Genomic DNA, 21,620 nt, shown 5'->3' on the forward strand with positions numbered 1-21,620 from the left:
TAAAATGCCAATGGTTAGAGATAAAGGGAGACTCTTAAAAGCAGCAAGAGAAAAGCAGTTAGCTACCTGCAGGGGAGGTCCCATAAGACTGTCAGCTGATTTCTCAAAAGAAACTTTGCAGGCTAGAAGGGATTGGTAAGAAATATTCAAAGTCATGAAAAGCAAGGACCTACAGCCAAGACTGCTCTTCCTAGCAAAGCTATCATTTAGAATTGAAGGGAAGATAAAGAGCTTCCCAGTACAAGAAAAAGCGAGAGGAATTCATGATTACCAAACCATTGTTATATGAAATGTTAAAGGACTTATTTAAGAAAAAGAAGATCAAAACTATGAACAATAAAATGGCAATAAGTATATTATTTATCAACAATTGAATCTAAAAAACAAACTAAGCAAACAAGAAAAACAGAGACAAAATTATGGATATAGTGAATGTTTTGATGGATGCCAGATGGAAGGGAGTATGGGGAATGGGTGAAGAGGTGAGGGTATTAAGAAGTACAGGTAGATAGTTACAGAATATCCATAGGGATGTAAAGTACAGTATGGGAAATGGAGTAGCCCAAGAAATTACAGGCATGACCCATGGATATTAACAATGGTGTGGGGATTGCCTGATATTGTGGGGAGTACTGGGTAGAGAGAGAAAAAGGGGGAAAATTTGGACAACTGTAATAGCATAATCAATAAAATATAATTAAACATTAATGTAAAGAAGCCAAAGAAAAGAAATTGAAGAAGATACAAATAAGTGGAAGCATATACCGTGTTCATGAATTGGAAGAATTAACATTATTATGCTGTCCATACTACCCAAAGCAATCTCTAGATTCAATGCAATTCCTATTAAAATACCAATGACATATTTCACAGATATAGAACAAATATTTTAAAAATTTATAGGGAACCAAAAATGACCTCAAATAGCCTCAGCACTCTGAAAGAAGAACAAAGTTAGAGGTATCACAATACCTGATATGAAACTATGCCACAAGGTCATTGTAATCAAAACAAACTGATACTGACATAAGAATAGGAATATAGATCAATGGCACAGAACAGAGAGCCCTGAAATTAACCCATGCATTTATGGTCAATTAATACTTGACAAAGGAGGCACACACATACAATCAAGTTAGGACAGTCTCTATAATAAAATGGTGTTGGGAAAATTGGACAGGTACATGCAAAAAATGAACCTAGACCCTCAACTTACACCATTCACAAGAATAAATCCAAAGTGGATAAAAGACTTAAATGTAAGCTGCAAAACCATCAAAATCCTAGAAGAAAACATGACCATTGGAGTCTCAGGCATTTCTTGTAGAAGTATCTTTGCTGATATATCTCTAGGGCAAGAGAAACAGAGGAAAAATATACAAATGAGAGTGTTCAAATTAAAAAAAACTTTTTGCACAGCAAAAGAAACCATCAACAAAATGAAAAGCAAACCCATTGTTCATGAGAACATATTTGCCAATGATACTTCTATTATGGGGTTAATTTCCAAAATGAACAAAATAGAAAATATGACACCAGGAAAACAAACACTCCAATTAATAAAATGGGCAAAGGATCTGAATAGACACTTCTCCAGAAAGGACATACAGATGGCCCAGAGATATGAAAAAACGCTCAATGTCACTAATCATCAGGGAGATACAAATTAAACCACAATGAAATATCACATCACACTTGCCAGATGGCTGTCATCAATAAATCAAACAAGTGCTGGTGAGGATATAGAGAAAAGGGAACCATAGTGCACTGTTGGCGGGAATGTGGATTCATGCAGCCGCTGTGGAAAACAGTATGGAGTTTCCTCAAGAAATAAAAAATGGAACTGCCTTTTGACCTAGTGATATTTCTTCTGGAAAGATATCCTAGGAACAAGAAACCAATTCAAAAAAATATCAGTGCAGCATTACTGGTAGTGATCACGTAAGTGATAGTGTTCATGGTATTCATATTACTTAGTGGTGGTTGTATTCACATAACTGCAACCTTGCTCATAGTTTTTAATAATGCTTTGATGGTGGTCATGGTATACAGGTAACCCTAAGTGGTGTCATCACACCCACACTCTTGTGATGGTGGTCATGGTTTATCCCCCTAAGTTTGCAATTGTACAAAGTTAGAGATGATGGTATTCACATAGTGATGTAGTGATGTAGCTATGACACAATGTTACTGCAGTGATAGTATTTACTTTACTTTGTAATGTTGCTGGTGGTAGTATTCACATAACTAACTCTAAGATGCTGTTGTGATGTGCACATAATTGTGACATTGTTGGGTGTGGCCATCTCATTACTGAAAAGTGGGTCATGATCTTCATATCTCTTAGTGACAGTGGTCGTGGTATTCACATAACCTCCCATTGTGTTGGTGGCATCCTCACACCTCTATAACATGGTCTGTGGTATTCACGTAACCTACACTATTGTTCATAGCTTTCACATGACTTGTTATAACACCACGCTATTTACATAATTCTGCCAAGCTGATCATGGTATTTATGTAACTGTGTGATGGTGGATGTGGTATTTATGTAAGTCCATGACTTTGGTGGTGGCGGTAGTCCCATAACCCTGTGACAAGTGGTCCTGGATATCACCAGTCTGTGATGTTGGTCACTGTATTCACATGTCTGCAGTGTTGATGATTATTTAATTCATATATTTCTGCCACATTGGTCATGGTATCCACATAACCATGATGGTGGTGTTGGTATGTAAATAATTCAGTGGTGTGGTGGTGGTAGGTCCATGTGACTGTGGGATAGTCAGGGTAAAAGCCACATTTTATGGGGAGAGAGACTTAGGCTTACACAAGGTTTGCTTAAAGTCACATAATGAGATATTACAGAGCCAGGCCAAAATTCAGGATTTTGAATAATTCAAATGCAGCCTTTTCTGTATTACACCATGAAGTATCTTCCTGCTAAGTCTAAATTTAAAGGCATTAGTGCAAAGATCTGTATATTTAAACTCCCTGTTGGGTTTGGAACATAAATATTGTATTTTTACCATTCTAGTTGTTTATCTATGGCCTTAGTTGTGTCAATATATTCATACACACACACACATGCACACACATTTTTATGTGAAAAACAAAAAATTTAATAACAAATCCAGATGTGTAAATTGAACTTTTTTTGGTGGAATTTATTATTTCTTTTTAATTTATAAATAATGTTTATTCTATTATGGTTGTCTCTATTTTTCCCCCTTTACCCTCCTCTACCCATTCCACCCCTACTCCCCTTTCCCACAGTCAATTCCCACTCTGTTGTCCATGTCCATGGGTCATTCATACTTGTTCTTTGTCTAGTCCCTTCCCGTTCTTTTCACCATTGTCCTCTTTCCCCATCCCCTCTGGTCACTTTCAGTCTGCTCCATGTTTCCATGCCTGTGGTTTATTTCATTTGTTAGTTTATTTTGTTCAATAGAGTCCACTTATAGGTGAGATCATATGTTATTTGTCTTTCACCAACTGGCTTATTTCACTTAGCTTAATATTCTCCAGTTCCATCCATGTTGTCACAAAAGATAGGAGTTCCATCTCTCTCTCTCTCTCTCTCTTTCTTATATGCAGATTGATTGTATCTATTTAGATGTCAATGTTAATTATAAAATATTACAAAATTTAAAACCATTATAAAGTCTCAGCAATTAAACCAACATGGCACCAGCACAGAAATAATCAAGTGGATCAATGAAATATAATGAGCATTCTAGAAACAAATGTATATATCTAACAATGTAATAATGATTCAATTGATATTTCAAATCAATGGGTAAAATAAGGCTCATTCAACAAATAAGGTGCATGGACCAATATTACTTGAAATAAAACAAATATAGAGCCCTATTTCACACATTATACAAGAAATATTCAGGCGAGTTAAAAATCAATATGTAGAATCTAAGGACTTTCAGGAGAAAATACAAAATTATATTTTTCTTACCCTGAAGTAAAATATTCAAACCCAGAAGCTATAAAGTAAAATATTGACTGTATGACTATATTAAACAGTTAAGATTGTACAGTTATACACATATAAAAAAATTAAAGGACAAGTAATAAAATGGGAAAGTATTTGCAACATGTCTAAAAAAGGGTTAATGTTTTTTTTTAGGGTAAAAATTCTACAAACATTTAATCAAAAAATGGATAAAGAACACCAAAAAGTCATTTAAAGCTTTTTAAAAATAATAGACTGGACAGTTATACACATATAAAAAAATTAAAGGACAAGTAATAAAATGGGAAAGTATTTGCAACACGTCTAAAAAAGGGTTAATTTTTTTTTTAGGGTAAAAATTCTACAAACATTTAATCAAAAAATGGATAAAGAACACCAAAAAGTCATTTAAAGCTTTTTAAAAATAATAGACTGGGCAAGAAATATACAAAAACAGGTTTAGTTTCAACAAATAATAAATCAACAGTTAAAATAACATATTGTCAAAATCAGATTAATGAGTATAAAAATATTGGTAACATCAAGTATTGGCAACTCTGAAAGGAACTGGGTATTGATAGACTCTTTTTCTTCATCTTAAAGCAGTCCCTTTCGCATATTTTGCAGTACTGGTTTGGTGGACATATATCTTTTAGGCTTCTTTTGTCTAGGATACTCCTTATTTCACCTTCCACTTTAATTGAGAGCCTTACTGGGTAGAGCAGTCTTGGTTGCAGGCCTTTGCTTTTCATACTTGGAATATCTCTTGCCACTCCCTTCTGGCTTTCAGTGTTTCTGTTGAGAAGTCAGATGCTAGTGTATCGGGGCTCTCTTATATATTACTATCTGTTTCTCCCTTGCTGCCTTTAGGATTCTCTGTTTGTTTTTGATATTTGCCATTTTAATTATGATGTGTCTTGGAGTGGGCCTCACTGGGTTCCTCTTGAATGGGGCCCTCAGTGCTTCCTGGCCTTCCATGACTTTTTCTCTCCTCAAATTAGCAAAGTTTTCCATCATTACTTTTTCAAACAGGTTTTCTATCCCTTGACCTCTTCTCCTCCTTCTGGTGTCCCTGTTATATGGATATTATTACATTTCAGGTTGCCCAGCACTTCCATCAATGCCTCTTCATTCTATTTGAGTCTTTTTTCATTTTCTTGCTCTTCCTGGGAGCTTTTTTCTACCTTGTCCTCCAGCTTGCTGATTCGACCTCAGCTTCATCAAGTCTGCTTTTGATTCCTTCTACTGTGTTCTTCAATTCAGAAATGGTATTCTTCATGTCCTCTTGTCTCTTAATTGATAGTTTCTATGTCCTTTTCCATGCTGATATAGTTTGCAGTAAGTTCCTCGTAGTTTCCCTGTAGTTTTTTGTAATTCTCTTTGAGCTCACTGGGCTCATTAAGTTTCCTTAGAACTGTTGTTTTGAACTCAATATCTGAGTGTTTACTGGCCTCTATTTCATTTAGTTCTCTTTGTGGGGATTCCTCCTTTCCCTTTGATTGGGAGGTGTTTCTTTGTCTTGCCATTACTTGTGAGACTCTTCTTTTTTGCTTTTGCTTCTTGAATTTATCTGTCTTGATATAATGACTTTGTGGTGTGAACTTTTATGGTAGGAGACCGCTGTTTTTCCTTTCTGGATCTGCCTCTGATGATGTCAGATGTTGTCCCTGTCTGACCTTAGGCAGTTTGTTGGATATTTTCAGGAATCTACTGTCTGTAGCTGCCTCCTTCAGTTGTTAATCTAGTCACTCTGCACTCAGCAGGCTGCCTTAGCTCAGGGCAGGACGGAGTCCCTCCTGGGGGCGGGGTTATTGGGTCCTCTCATGCTGCTGTCATATTGGGGAGGAATCCACACTGGAATCCCGCTGGCTACTGTCTCCATTCTCTCCCCAAAACCTCTGTCCCCAGTCTCTCCTCGTGTCTCCATACCTCTCTGTGCCCCATTTAGCCAGGGATCTACTATCTGTGGCTGCCACTCTGTACTCAGCTGATTGCTTTGACAGCTCAGGGCGGGGTGGAACCCCACCTCGGGGTGGGGGCTTTTGGGTCCTCTTATGCCTCTGCTGCTTAGGGGGAATGGTCTCTACCTGAGCAAGATGGCTGCTGCTGCATGGGGGATGAGTCAGCACCGAGATCCCACCAGCTACTCTCTCAGTTCTCTTCCCAAAGCTTTCTTCCCCATTGTCTCCTCAGGTGTCTCTAGCCCACTCTGCCCTCGCCTTTGCTGGAGACCAGGGTAAGTGGCTGCAAATAAAAATTCATGCATTCGCCCTTCAAATGGTTCTTTGCCTCTCCTGCCACCAGTCTCTGGCCGAGAGCAACCCTGCCGCTTTTTGCAGCTGGCTACTTTCTGTGTACTTTTTGGGTTCTGGTGCTTATAGACTAGAGATCCCCACTTTTGGTTTATACCCAGCTCTTCTCAGGGATCCAACTGGCCATTTTAAGATCCTTCTAGTCCTGCCACCCATGCGCACCCCGCCTGACTTCTTGAGTCTCTACCACACTCCTTATCAGTTAGATTACATTAAAGCTGATTCTTCTGTCTCCGAGGTTATAAGGCTCTTCTCTCGCTATTCATTTGTGTGTTGCAGGTGATTTCTCCACAATTTAGTTGTAATTCCAGGGTGATCCTGGGAGGAGGTCAGTATGACTTCCACTCACTCCTGTGCCATCTTGATTCTCTCTCCGAACTTCTGAAAACTTATGTTAAATAATACCAGGGCTGCCTGGTATACCAAAATAAAGCATCTTTGAGGATAGTGTATAGTTTATTTATAGAATCCAAAGTGTAATTATTAAATAATGAAATGTAATATAGGCTAAAATATTGATATTATAGTGTTTTCTTCCATTGTTTCTTTAAAAATTATATAGCTCTAGAAGCCTTATAAAGGACTGGAAATGTGATGTTGAGATATTGGCATCTGGGTGATTACAAGGTAGATATGTGTTTAAACAATCATTGAATTATCCGTTTAAGATTTCTGTATTTTATGGCACATAAGTTACACCTCAACATGAGTTTTTAAAAATGTATTTATAAATAAAATGAAAATATTAGAGGTTTCAGAAAAGTTGAGTGTAATGCCAATGTAAGCACTCAGGATATTTTCTTATGAGTTATTGCTTTTATAGAAAGAAGACAAAACATCACCATGAGTAGAAAGTTAAATGTGATTTAAGAAATGTGTAAGGCTTCCAGAAATACCCTTGGTTTTGTTAGGAAGTATCTCTTCATTTCAGCTGCCAGGGCTCATGATTTATGTTTTTTTCCCTTTGCAGTACTTGGGGTGCATTGAAGTTCTTCGTTCAATGAGGTCTCTTGACTTCAGTACAAGAACACAAATTACCAGGTAAGCCCTTTTTGAAAATGCACCTATGATTTTACTTAGGAAATGAATAGTTTTAGAAGTTAGTATCCTAGAAATTTCCTGAAAAAAAGGCTGTCCCTTGAGTGTTGGGGACTGGTGACAGGGAGTCAGGACCCACTGTGTTTCAAGACTTATACATGTTTATCCATATTTGTGACATGTATCTCTTGACCTAGCACCCTGAAGGACACTCTCCATTTCCAAGTGCCTTTATAATTAAGCTGTAGACAAATAGATTGTTTATGTTTGCTTTTTTAATAAATCAAACTCTAATACCAGATAGATATTTTAAAATTTGCTGAAGTGCATTCTTTTTACAAAGAAAATCAAGATGTCAGGAGTGATTTCCAACAGTATACACAGAAAATAAAATGCATAGAATGGAAAAAAAATATTAATGGAAGTAGTATTGTAAAGAGCAGAGTAGTTCTTTTAAAGGATCAGTGATTTTGGGCAGGTTTATATATTCTCCATCATCAACCAGATTCTAAAGTTCTTGAGGGCCAGTTCTGTATTTAAGCCTTGTTTTTTTAAATAAAATTTATAGCCTAATGCAGTTTATACATTTAGGTAAAGGCCAATTCAAGCCATCTTGAACAGGAGAAATGGAAAGCTAGGAATGGGTCCATTAAAAAGCTGTTTCTGTGGGTAATGAACTTATGTTGCTTTGGCAGTTGTAAAATTGTTCAGTCTCAATTGTGACCTTGGAAAATGCTTCGTATTTATTTCACTTAAATTACTCTGATGTATTTTTGGGTTAGCAAGCCAAAGTATAAAGATTGAGCTTTAGAAAACAATTATTTGTAGTAATTAGCTGCTAAATGATGGACACACCTCAATCCTGTGTTTCATTTATTTATTTATTTATTTATTTTTGGAGACAGGGGAAGGGAGGGAGAAAGAGAGGGAGAGAAATATCAATGTGTGGTTGCCTCTCGTGCATCCCTTTATGGGGACCTGGCCCACAACCCAGGCATGTGCCCTGACTGAGAAGCAAACCAGCGACTCTTTGGTTCACAGGCCATCACTCAATTCACTGAACCATACCAGCCAGAGCTCAGTTCTGTGTTTTAAGCACTACAAGACACCTGTTCTTTCTCAATGAAGAAATTAGTGGGCAAAAGAGTTGATGTTTGTCTTTTTTCTAAAGCTACCCAGGACACATGTACATGGTGGGGACACACAGACATTCATCACCTATACTAAGGGAAGAATCGATGTCCACATATTTGCAGAAAATGGTTTATGACAGTTGCCAAGGCCAAAGAATGGTATTTTGCAGTGAGAGCATCTAAAAGAAGAGTTAGAATGTTTACCTAGTCGATCATCCTGCCCTCAACAAGGTGTATACAGTGCAATGTCTCTGGGCAGAACACTTTGCCACATGCTTGAGGCAGTACTGGAACCTATGACACTGTTCACCTTCTGTGTGATGGCTGTTGTTTTTAAAGAGAATTGTCAGCTATTTCTACTGAATTCCTTTATAGATACTAGAACTTCTGAGACAATTCATGCTGGCTGTGAATGTGCAGTGTGCTGCCTCACTGAACCTTCCAGGTTTGGGGGAGAAGGATGCATATGCAAATGGCTGAGGGGCATGTGAGGGGCACAGCCACATCCTGCTTCTGGGAGGGTGGTAGGCAGGGGATAAGTGAATAGCCCCAGTGTTCTCTTGGATGAAGGTCTTAGCAGTCTTTTGGGTAGAACCTAAATGGGTAAATGTGACAATAACATTGAAGAAAGCCATGGAACAGACTTCCAGTCCCATTATATTTAGAATGTGCAGCTATGTAATGGGCTGAGTAGAGCACCATTCATGGACACAAGAAAGTTGGTGCTGAATTCTGGTTGTACCAGAATTGCCTTGAGTTTATTAGACTTTTTGAAAAATATGTTTGCTTGTCTCCACAATGCTATCTGTCTCTTGCCTCATTTTTATCTTATGACATGTTTCTTATTTCAGTTGATAGTTGAAGACCATTCATAAGCAGCAATATGACAAATCAATGTCAGAAGCCTTTCATCCAGGAGAAGAAAACTCAGCAATGTTCTCTAGATGTGGCACAGGGTGGAGCTTTCAAGGCCTCCATGGTAACAGAGTGTTAAACATGCCTGGGATTAAACTCTACCACCACGGTTTAATTTAAGGCATTTACTTTAAGGTATACTAAAGACCTTCTTGAAAACTTGTAGGGAAATATAACACTGAATTAAGTTATATTATATAGGTTCTAGGAAAACCTGTTTCCAAAATCCTTAACCATACCTTTTATAAAAAAATATTTTTGTAAACAAATAACCAGTGTTTACTCACCTGTTCCATTATTTCCAGTTTTGGATACATGTGTCTTTTGAAGGTGCTGACAGCTGAACTAAGTGTCCTTTTGTTGGGTCAGTTTAGTTTTATGCTCTCCCTGTGTCTGAGTTCAGATTGATTGTGGTGCTTGCAACAGTACCACTCATGGATTACTGATCTCTTACCAGTAGAAAACTTTAAAAACTACCAAGGGGCTGCCATCGTTGTATGCTTAGTTTAGGATGTGACTGTTAAATACCTTGCACACTAACTCTTTGGGCAGAGAAGCTTGGTGACTTGTTTACACTAATGGTGCCAGCTTTGTGGAGGAGTTGGCCTATATGTGGAGTCCAGCTCTGCCAATTTTTCTCTCAATGGCTGTTGTGAGAAACAGGACAGTTTCTACATCTGATGCTCATAGGACAGGGTCTGGCAGAGAGGTAGACTTGTGTAAGTGTTTCCTCCATCTCATTGCCTGAGCTTGTATTCCGCACAGTAGATACAAGACCCCAGTGTTCAAAGAAGGGAATGTTCGTGAGTATAAGGACAATTGAGGTTGTAGAGATGGTGGTCTCATCCGCTCCTGCTTTTCTGGGTCAGATTGTCAGTGAGGTAGAGAGAGGAGTTGAGAGATACGGTATTTGTGAGAGTTTGCCCAGGGGACAGAGATGTCCTCCAGAAGAAGAAATAGCTTCTGAAGAAGAAAATAGCTTCCTGATATGCCCTTGTTTGCCAAACCCAGTATAACCTTACCACCTAATGTGTCCCTTATCCAGTACAGTTTTGGAATGTGGCATAAAGTGCCTCCCCACACCCTGTAAATTCGCAGTGACATCATTGCACTGTTGCGGGCTATCAGAAATCCCACTGCCGAGAACCATGAAATTTGGCCATTGTAGTGTTTCTCAAACTTGTTCCTCACTGTCACCAGCACTTCATAGTCTGTGAAAACACCATTAGAAACCACCATTCTTCTGCTTGGGTTTTATGCCTTGCTGTGCAGCCCCTGAGGAGTGGGAGGGAGGATCTGTGGTTGATGTTGCTATGGGTGGGTGGGGGCCTCAAGTGGGGAGGACCCAGTTGGGGAACATTCAAAGATGTCTCTCATCCGAATTAGTTCATGGAGATTTCCACATGATATTATGTGGCCAACAATATTGGAAAATCACTGTTCCAGTGCCTGGCCTGACCTGGCTGAGCCTGACTGTCAGACAATCACAACATGCATCCCCCTGAGATGTCCTGTCATGTGACTACTCTCAATTCAAATTGGGCGATTGGTCAAACAGTGTTCTCAGTAAGACGATTGAGGGCTATCTGAACTGACACCTGGAGAGCCGCCTGTTAGGCCGCCCTGCACAGTGATAAAAAGCCCCCAATGAGCCCTTGGTCACTGGCACAACCTTATCTTCTTTTTCTTTTCCTTTGATTTCTTCATCTCATTTTAATTTTATTTATTATGTTAAGTTTTACCTATTATTGGAAGTCATCTTAAACTGCTTTTGGAACATGGACTGCTACAGCCACACACACACACTCACACACACATATACACACAATTAAGCCCACAGCACTCAGCAAGTTGGTCTTTCTCCAATAGTAAATGCAACATCTGACATGTATTTTTGGTTCTAAATGACTCCAGCTGACTTCCTGTACTCCTTGGGAGAGCCAGATAAAGGCCAAATTTGCTTTCCACTCAGGGTTGTAGACATGTGGACTTAGCCATGTGTGGGCTTGCTACACTTCCAGGGTGAGCTCAGCTAGATGTATAATATGTTGCTGAGGGCCCAACATAAACCCAATTTTTCCAAACTGTAGAGAGTGAACAATTGACTCTAATTTAGTTATTTTTGTTTTTATTATTTTAAAAGTAGTCAGAGTTTCAACGGGTATTGAAGACCCTGGTTTGGCCTAGACATTCACTGGCACTGCCCCATGGAGTGGTCCACTCCCCAGCATTACACTTGGCCTAAAACTTTCAAGGATTCCACTTTAGAATTGGTATGTTGTGAACATGTGTAAAATCCCTTTTTGAAAACTAAATCCAAAACCTGTAAAAGAAAAAATCTTTCTTTTGGGAAGCTATCTCCCTTTTCTACTTTATTTCCTTTTTGTAAATATACATTTTATTGATTATGCTATTACAGTTGTCCCATTTTTTTTCTCCCCTTTATTCACCTCCACCATGCACCACCCCTTCCTCCAGCATTCCCCCTGCACTTAGTTCATGTCCATGGATTGTACATATAAGTTCTTTGGCTTCTCCATTTCCTATTCTATTCTTAACCTCCCCGTGTCTATTTTGTACCTACTATTTACCCTTCTTATTCCCTGTACCTTTTCCCCCTTTCCTCTCCCTTCCTCTCCCCTTGATCTCCACTTCTATGATTCTGTTGCTTGTTTTTTTGTTTTGTTTTTGTTTTTAGGTTCAGCTGTTGATCTGAGTTTGTTGTCATTTTACTGTTCATAGTTTTTGATCTTCTTTTTCTTAGATAAGTCTCTTTAACATTTCATACAAGAAGGGCTTGGTGATGATCAACTCCTTTAACTTTACCTTATCTGGGAAGCACTTTATCTACCCTTCCATTCTAAGAATGATAGCTTTGCTGGATAGAGTAATCTTGGATGTAGGTTCTTGCCTTTCATGACTTTGAATACTTCTTGCCAGCCCCTTCTTGCCTGCAAGGTATCCCTTGAGAAATCACCTGATAGTCTTATGGGCACTCTTTTGTAGGTAACTGTCTCCTTTTCTCTTGCTTCTTTTAAGATTCTCTTCTTATCTTTAATCTTGGGTAATGTAATTATGATGTGCCCAGGTGTGTGCTTCCTTGGGTCCAACTTGTTAGGGACCCTCAGAGCTTCCTGGATCTCCTGGAAGTCTATTTCCTTGGCCAGATTGGAGAGATTTTCCTTAATTATTTTTTCAAGAAAGTTTTCAGTTTTTTGCTCTTCGTTATCTTCTGGCACCCCTGTGATTCAGAAGTTGGAACTTTTCAAGTTGTCCCTCTCCTCATTTTTTTGAATTCTTATTTCTTCATTCTGTTCTGATTGACTGTTTATCTCTTCCTTCTGCTCTCAATTGTTGATTTGAGTCCCAGTTTCCTTCCATTTGCTGTTGGTACCCTGTATCTTTTCCTTTATTTCATTTTGCATAGCCTTCACTTTTCCCTCCATTTTGCGACCATACTTAACCAATTCAGTGAGCATCCAGATTACCAGTGCATCTGATAGGTTGGCTATCTGTTCATTGCTTAGCTCTATTTTTGGAGCATTGATCTGTTCTTTCATTTGGGCCATATTTCTTTGTCTTGGGGCACCTGTTGCATTGGGAGGGGCAGAGCCTTAGGTATTTGCCAGGACAGGGCAACCCAGGGTGCTGAGTTGTGATGCTGTATGTGGGCGAGGGAACAGTGCTGCTTGCTTGACCCTCAGCAGACTTTGTGTTCCTTTCCCTGCTACCCACAAGCTAAGTGGGCACTTCTGGTGTGATTCCCAGGTGGGTGGGTTTGTCTACATTCTAGGACCCTGTGGATCTTTCCAATAAACTCTCCTGTGAAGCTGGGAGTTTCTCCTGCCACTGCAACCCCCACAGGTTTTTTACCCCCAGAGGTTTTGAGGCTTTCTTTTCCCACACTGAAACCCTGGACTGTGTGGTCGGTCTCATTCCCAGTTGTTCCTCCCTATTTATCCACACTCAAATGTGGGACTGCCCAGTCTGCCAGCCACCTCCTTGATGCGCATCTTCTCTGCCCCAGCTGTCCATCTCCACCCCTCCTACTGCTCTGGATGAATGTTTCTTCTTTAGCTCCTTGGTTGTCGAACTTCCATACAGTTCAATTTTCTGGCAGTTTTGGTTATTTTTTGTCTTTAAATTTGTTGCTGTCCTTCTTTTGGTTGTGCGAGGAGGCAGAGTGTATCTCTACTTCTTTTAAAGTTATATTTTATTGATTATGTTATTACAGTTTTCCCTATTTTTCCCCTTTACCTCCCTATACCCAGCTCCCCCCACCATTTCCTCAGGAAATCCCCACACCATTGTTCATGTCCATGGGTCATGCATATATAAGTTCTTGGGCTGCTCCATTTCCCATGCTGTACTTTACACCCCATGGCTATTCTGTAACTACCTACTTGTACTTCTTAATCCTCTCATTGCTCTCTTTATTTTTTTTTAAGATTTTATTTATTTTCCTTTTAGAGAGAGGGGAAGTGAGGAAGAGAGGGAGAGAAGCATCAATGTGTGATTGCTCTCATGTGCCCCCTAGTGAGGACCTGTCCTGAAACCCAGGCATGTGCCATAATTGGGAATTAAACTAGTGACCCCGTGGTTTGCAGGCCAGCACTCAATCCACCAAAGCAACACCACCCAGGGAAGCTTTAATTTCCTCATTTATTTCCCCATTTCCCCATTATGCCCTACTGTCTGGCATCCATCAAAACATTCACTATATCCATAATTTTGTCTCTGTTTTTCTTGTTTGCTTAGTTTGTTTTTTAGATTCAATTGTTGATAAATAATATACTTATTGCCATTTTATTGTTCATAGTTTTGATCTTCTTTTTCTTAAATAAGTCCTTTAACATTTCATATAACAATGGTTTGGTAATCATGAATTCCTCTCGCTTTTTCTTGTACTGGGAAGCTCTTTATCTTCCCTTCAATTCTAAATGATAGCTTTGCTAGGAAGAGCAGTCTTGGCTGTAGGTCCTTGCTTTTCATGACTTTGAATATTTCTTACCAATCCCTTCTAGCCTGCAAAGTTTCTTTTGAGAAATCAGCTGACAGTCTTATGGGACCTCCCCTGCAGGTAGCTAACTGCTTTTCTCTTGCTGCTTTTAAGAGTCTCCCTTTATCTCTAACCATTGGCATTTTAATTATGATGTGTCTTGGAGTGGGCCTCCTTGGGTTCATCTTGTTTGGGATTCTCCTGGGATTTGGGTGCTCCTGGACGTGCATGTCTATTTCCTTCACCAAATTAGGGAGGTTTTCTTTCACTGTTTTATCAGATAGATTTCCAATTTCTTGTTCTTTCTCTTCTCCTTCTGGCATCCCTATGATGCAAATGTCAGAACGCCTGAACTTGTCCCAGAGGCTGCTTATACTACCCTCATTTTTTTTGGATTCTGTTTTTCTTGTTGTTCTTCTGATTGGTTCTTTTTTGCTTCCTTATGTTCCAAATCATTGATTGATTCTGGGCTTCATCCGTTCTGCTGTTGTTTCCCTGTAAATTGTTCTTTATTTCATTAGTGTATCTTAGGTTTCTGACTGGATCTTTTTTTGTGCTGTTAAGGTCCTCAGTACATTCCTTGAGCATCCTTATAACCAGTGTTTTGAACTCTGCATCTGATAGATTGCTTATCTCCCTTTTGGGTACCTCTTTTTCTGGATTTTGATCTTTTCTTTCATTTGGGCCATGTTTCTTTGTCTCCTCATTTTGTCAGCCTCCCTGTGTTTGTTTCTATGGATTAGGTAGAGCTGCCATGACTCCTTGCCTTGGTAGTGTGGCCTAATTTAGTAAGTGTCCTTTAGGGTCCAGTGGCACAGCCTCCCCTGTCACACAAGCTGGGTACTCGAGGTGTGCCCTTTGTGTGGGCTGAGTATACCTTCTTCTTGTAGTTCAGACTTGGTTGCTGTTGGCAGAGCTATGGGATGGATTTACCCAGGCCAGTCAGCTTCAAGGACTTGCTGTGACCACTGACCACCTACCTCCATCCTCCATAGAGGATCTGCTGTGCAGGGGCTGGGTGGTGGTGCTCCGACATCGTCTGTAGCTCTCTACTGGTTGTACAGGCTCTGGGGTTTCCTGGGTGGTGCAGGCCTAGGTCAACCCCGACCTGTATTGTTCCCAGGGCCACCCTGCATGAGCTATAGAGCAGTCTGAGATGGCTGCTACTTGTGCTGAGCTTGGAGATTCCCAGATGAGGCTAAGCTGTGAATCTAGACTGGCTACTGCTAGTGCTGGGTCTGGAGCCACTTAGCAAGAGGTGCGGAGGTCTAGGGACTCACTGAGGCTGGCTGTTGCTAGCTTGATAGGATTTCACAAGTTGTGAGGCATGAGCCAACACCAGCAATTCATATGGAAATGCCACAGTTAGCAGTTTGGGTTGGCCTATAATGTAGGTCTGCCAAGGCTCGGGGGATCTTCAGCATGGGGCAAACAGTGTTAACTATATTTATGAAGTCTCAGGTATGGCATTTGCCTGCCAGTTCTGTGGCTCTGTCAGGGGAGGGCTCAGAAAAGGGTCAATGATCTCTGCCTACATTTCTGTCTGGGAGGAAGCTATCCTCTAGCTCATGCCTTGAAGCTAGACACTTCATTTCCTCCCTGTATGCCACTGATGACTTTCAAATTGCTACCATGGTGCTGGAGCCCAGAGGGAGCGAGTCTGAGTAAGTTTGTGTGTGAGTATGTGGGCTCTTTAAGAGGAAATGCTTGAGATCCCTGCAGTTTCTTCTACCAACTCAATCCCCACTGCATTTTTGCAGCCAGGAGTTATGAGAACTTACCTTTCTGGCAGTAGAACCTTGGGTGGGGGCCTGGTATGAGCCTGGGACTCCTATTTCCTGAAATATCTTTCCCAAATTTTTATTGTCAACTCCACATGGTATATGACCAGCTTGTTCTGTGTCTCTTTCCCTCCTATCAGTCTGGATGGATGTGGTTACTTTAATCCTGTAGTTGCCAGACTTCCATTCAACTTGATTTCTGTTGGTTCTGGGTGATGGTTGTTCTATATTTTAGTTGAAATTTTGATTCGCTAGTGTGAGAGATGAGTCCTGTTTACCTATACTGCCATCTTGCCTGGAAGTTGCCACCATTATTCCCTTTTTTAATCATTCAGCATATGATTGGGTATCTGGAGGTTTATTTCTGATGTTGCATGTGTGTTGAAGTTCAGAGCCAGATGGTCATGTCTCTCACATGACTGTGGCTCATGGTGGAGTGTTAGCAAATGCAGGATATGTCAGCAGCCACTGAGTGGGACTGAACTCACTCATATTGGAATCTCTCCTGTCTGATGTTTCACACAGGGGACTTCAGTTACAAGGTTGATGTGTGACCATTTGCTATTGGTCTGACAGTGCTGAACTGTTGATAGCTATAAGACCTTGACTGAGAACAAAATAATAAATATGCCTTTGGTGACATGAAGGAAAAGGAGCGGAGGCTGAAGACCTGGCATTCTGAATCATGGGTGCTGACAATATAGTGAGCATGATGCCTGGCTTGCAGGTGTTGCCTCCAGTCGGGCTGTTCACTAGCAGATCTCTCTTCAGCCCTAAGTAGGGTCTGTCAGATGAGCCCAGCATGGCTCCACATGCTGCCCACCCTCTGCTCTCCAAGTCCACCTGGAAGGCTTGGTAACTTCTCCAGTCTCTTCTGGCTTCCATCATTCTATAAATGCTCTCAAAAAAGCCCAAGGTAAAATCTTTCACTGCACAATCCTTCAGCTCCATCGTGTCCTGGGCACCCTTATCTGTGTGCATCTCTCCAGCTCTGGTACATTTCCTCACATGTGCAGGAAAGCCTCCCTGAGACAGTGTGCCCTGGTTGGACTTCCTGCAAGAGAGGGACCGAGCAGGCTCTGTGCCAGCTCTCTGACCTCTTCCATGTGGCAGGCTACAGCCATGCAGACCCATTCACCATCTGCCACCAATGTATCTGTGTCACATGCCCTGTCATCACAAGTTCATGGGGGATTGGAACAGTGCACAGGGTATAGTGTGGGAAAGGTCACATTTACTAACAAGGTGTTTGTATTGTTTATAGAGGCTTTCCCATCCTCAGGGCATTGCTCAGGCTGTGAGGAGCTGCAGCAGAGGAAGACGGACAGGTGGAAGAAGGTGAGGTAAGGTGCTGGGTTCCTTGGGGAGAACTGGGAATGGTCCAGGGGATCATACCTGCCTACCTGGCAGAATGATGGAAACATCCAGGAGGTGGGAGTCTGGACTTATTCTATTCAGGTGTGGGGTCATTGTTTCTTCTTGGAGAACATGAACTCAGTGTGCTGTATGTCCACGGGCAGCATGGTGGTTCTGTCACTTTCTCACTTTGCAAGCTCAGAGGAAGTCAGCAGAAGGGCCCATGTTTGAAAACCACCATATTGGTGGTAAGATGTGGGCTTCACCCCTGGCATGTGGTAGAGCACAGGCTGCCTGGCTCGGTGCCTTGCTGCTCCATAGCTAGGATCTGACTACTCCATTCTGATGCTCCAGAGTTATTCTTTCAACACAAAATAAACACCTCTAATGTTGATGTAAGTTCAGAGTGCCAGGAAAAAGAGCAAAACTGTAAAAATCTTCCCTGAAGCTGGATGACTCTCAGAATTAGAACAGAGAGCAGCGGTGTGAGCAGTCTGCCCACCTGCCTCTGTGTTTTCGGGAAGCACCGGATGGTAACTTGTGATTTTAGCTTTATTGGCTCCTTCTAAATTTACTTGTTCTGAACACATTTCTCAGGCTGAGCCTAACACAGCCCTGAAGCCTCAGAGGGGCGAGGCTTGGCAGGGAGAGAGTTTGTGTTTTTTCAGTTTAGAATTTTTTTTGAAAACACCAGCTTGCCTATGTGCATACATGTCTGAGCTTTGGTTAAAGCAAGCTGAGTTCTCAGCTTCATTTTTACATTGTTACTTGGTTTTAACACCGACCAGAATAGTTTTGTAACTCTTTCATTGGTTTTTGCGTGCAAGAATGTGCTAGACATAGGAATGCATGGGTTACAGGTACCCAGGGGGACACCACACTGGAGGGAGACCCAGAGTCACAAGGCAGTAGAACAACCATTCGGTGCATATGAAAAGTACCATGCAAACATGGAAGAGGGTCCCTGGGGCCTGGGTGAACCTGGGAGGACTTCCTGGGGGAGGGAGCATTTAAACCCAGGATGGATATCTCCCCCAGTCACATGGTAGACCAAAGGAGACAAAAGACTGAGGCAATTACTTTTGCTTGTGCTACTCAGGGGCATCTGGAAATCCCTTAATTGTCCTCACACAGGTTCTGACTTTCCTATTGTGTGGTAATTTTAGTGCATGCTAAGCGTGGTGGCTAGAGCCTGAACTGGCACAGGAACACAGGCACAGTCTGCACCCTTTTGAGGTCTAGCCCCAGTGGTTGCCTTCAGGACACTTGAAGGAGCTGGGGTGCACAGTTTGCTTTCCCACAGGTCTTACTTTGTGCTCACACTGCATCTGTAGCACTCGGCAGGACGGGCAGCAGGGAGGGGGATTACCCACTGAGGGTTAATTCAGGAGCTGGGCCCCCCACTGTTGCGCTGGCTGAGTCCTTGTAGGGTGTGCCTTGGAGATCTCCTGTGGAGGGGTGGGGATGCTGGAATGTCTGCCCACTGACTGCCTCCCACTAAGTTAAATTAAAGTAAGGATTGTCTTAGGCAGGGACAGAGCTCCACATTTTGGGTGCCCTGAGTGGACTGAGGATGCTGGAGAAGCCTCTGTCATGGCAGCGGAGGCCAGACTTGGGCCCTGGAGGCAGCATAATACATTTATGGGCACCATCCATGAAGCTCAGAGTAGGTTCGGGCTGCTGGACAACAGCTGGCTGAAGGGACAAAGCATCGAAGCCCTTGGCTCCTGGGCCTGTGTAATAAATGGGAGTTTTCAGTTGAGGCTCCTCTGAATAGCTGTCCCAGTCCAGTCTTTGGACAACAGAGTCCTGACCCCTCCTTATAGCAAAGCTGTATGTAAAATACATGGGTGAACTCCTAACATAACAGATGAGTAAAGGGATCTTTGGTGCCAACCCAGCACCACATCTTACCACAGAAGCACATTCCAGTCACTCATTCCCTCTCTGGGGTGGGGTTCCTCACCCACGGAATAGAGATGGAGCCCCTACTTGAAGCCTGTTGAGAGTTTTGGGAATGAGATCTGCCAAGTGCTGGGCCTGTGCCTGGCATGCAGTAGGTAGTCAACAAATCTAGATAGGGTTATTATCATGAATTTAATTTTGTTGTTCATTCTTTCCAAATTTTTGTATAGGACAATGGTAATTACTGACTGATGTTATAACAAATTATCAGTAGCAACCAATTTGATCTAAGGTATTTTTTTCTAGCTGAAAAGCAAGATTGGTTTTGTTACGTATAAACAACGCAATATTATTTGGCAATAAAAAAGAACAAAATCTTAACATTTGTACTAGTATGGATGGACCTATAGGGTATTTTGCTAATTGAAATAAGTCAGTCAGAGAAAGACAAATACCATATGATTTCACTTATACATGGAATCTATAGAACAATATCAATGAACAAAAAAAACCAGAAACAGACTCAGAGATACAGAGATCAAACTGATCTGTCAAACTGATGATTGACAGAAGGGAGGGGGGACTGGGTGAAAAAAATGAAGGGACTGGGAAGTACCGATTGGTAGTTACAAAATAGTCATGGGAATGCAAGTGTAGGAAATAGAGTAAAAAATATTGTAATAACTATGTATGGTACCAGTTGGGTACTGGAAATAGCAGGGGGAATACTGTATAAAGTATATGATTATCTAACCACTATGCTGTACACCTGAAATTAATACAAAGTATTATTGAAAGCAATCTGTAATTGAAATGAAATAAAATAAATTAGCACCAATGGGGAAAAAAAAAGATTGGTTTGATGCAACAAACTGAAGTTGTTGAAGAGGATAAAATATTTGGTAACATGGCATTAATTTTCACTTGAGCCAATATTGTCTAGTGTTTCATTCTATGTTCCTGCTTTGCCAATTGCTAATATAATAATAGTAACATTGATATTAAATACTTGCTATGTTCCAGGCATTCATTAAGCATGCTCTTCATTCAACAAATATTTATTGATAGCATACTATACCCAGTCACTGTTTAGATCTTAGGAATAAGGTACTGAAGAAGAGCTTGCCTTCCATTGTGGGGAGAGAGAGAGAAAATGAATACAAACATACAAAAGGATGTTAAGGTGAACTATATGAGCTTGTCATTTTTATAGTTAAAAATGATCAGCTGTCAGCAAGTGCATAGTAATTTCATACAGTGATAAGAGCATGCAGGGTCTCTACTCAGGAACCCTGGGAGGCAGGCTGTATGCATGTTAGAGATGAAGAAACTGAGGACCAGAATGTTTTTGCCAACTTTCTGATACCACACAGCTAGGAAGTGGCAGAGCTGAGAACTGAAGCAGACAGTTGGGATCAGAGCATGCAATCATAACTAGTTGTATACTGCTGCTTGTAGAAGAGTTGGATCTTTCAGAAAAACCCTGACATACACTGGAATGTGGGAATCCCTTATTAATTACTGAGTGCCCTTTGTGACCATGCTGGAACACTGGCCTTGAGTAGGTTACAGAGGGAATGAAAGCAAACGCAGGGTGTGTTGAGGCGCTTGCCAGCGGTGGGGATGAGTTGGACAGATGCACTCATTCTAAAAGGGCTCTGCAGACTGTGCAACTTCCGTTCTGCTTACCCTGTTCATCCTGGGAATGGACATCTGCACCTCACCAAACAAAAGAGGAAATGTAATAGAAGTGTTTTAACAAAAAAATTCATATGAATAGTTTATAGAAAGGATGAGGCCCTTACTGCCTCAATTAGCTAGAAGTGAGCAGGGTGGGATAGCATGGGGAGAGGTGGAGTGTAATTGGGAGCTGAGAGGATAGATGAGATGAGGAAGGATGGGCTGAGTGGGAGTAGGATGAAATGGATGGGCTTAGGGGGAGGTGGGAGGGGCTGGGTTGAAAGGATGAGGTGTTGTCATTTTCCCCAAGAGGTTTGGAAGAGATCTGTCTTCCTTTTTTCACCTTAAAATCTGAATAAACCAGCCTGATTCCCTATTTTTTCCCCACCTGATAAATACAGATATCATTCTACTTCTCTGTTTCCCACATTCATTTCAAGCACTGGTTAACATTATGTCAAGATGACCCCCATCTTCCTAATTCCCTGACCAGATGGTTATGAAGATCAGGTGTAAGTTAAATAGTTGTTACTG

The 21,620-nt window shown here is 41.2% G+C and overlaps 1 protein-coding gene across 1 annotated transcript in view; it reads left to right on the forward strand.

Annotated features, from left to right (window-relative positions):
* SHC3 (SHC adaptor protein 3) overlaps positions 1-21,620 on the forward strand; it is a 198,417-nt gene that overhangs the window by 51,190 nt on the left and 125,607 nt on the right. Inside the window, exon 2 of the mRNA XM_054588065.1 lies at positions 7,250-7,320. Within this exon, the coding sequence (XP_054444040.1) occupies positions 7,250-7,320 (71 nt within the window). The remainder of the gene's footprint in view (positions 1-7,249; positions 7,321-21,620) is intronic.

Source organism: Pteronotus mesoamericanus, unplaced genomic scaffold, assembly GCF_021234165.1.
Source record: "Pteronotus mesoamericanus isolate MK-2021 breed Mesoamerican mustached bat unplaced genomic scaffold, CSHL_Meso_final scaffold_125, whole genome shotgun sequence".
Lineage (NCBI taxonomy): Eukaryota > Metazoa > Chordata > Mammalia > Chiroptera > Mormoopidae > Pteronotus > Pteronotus mesoamericanus.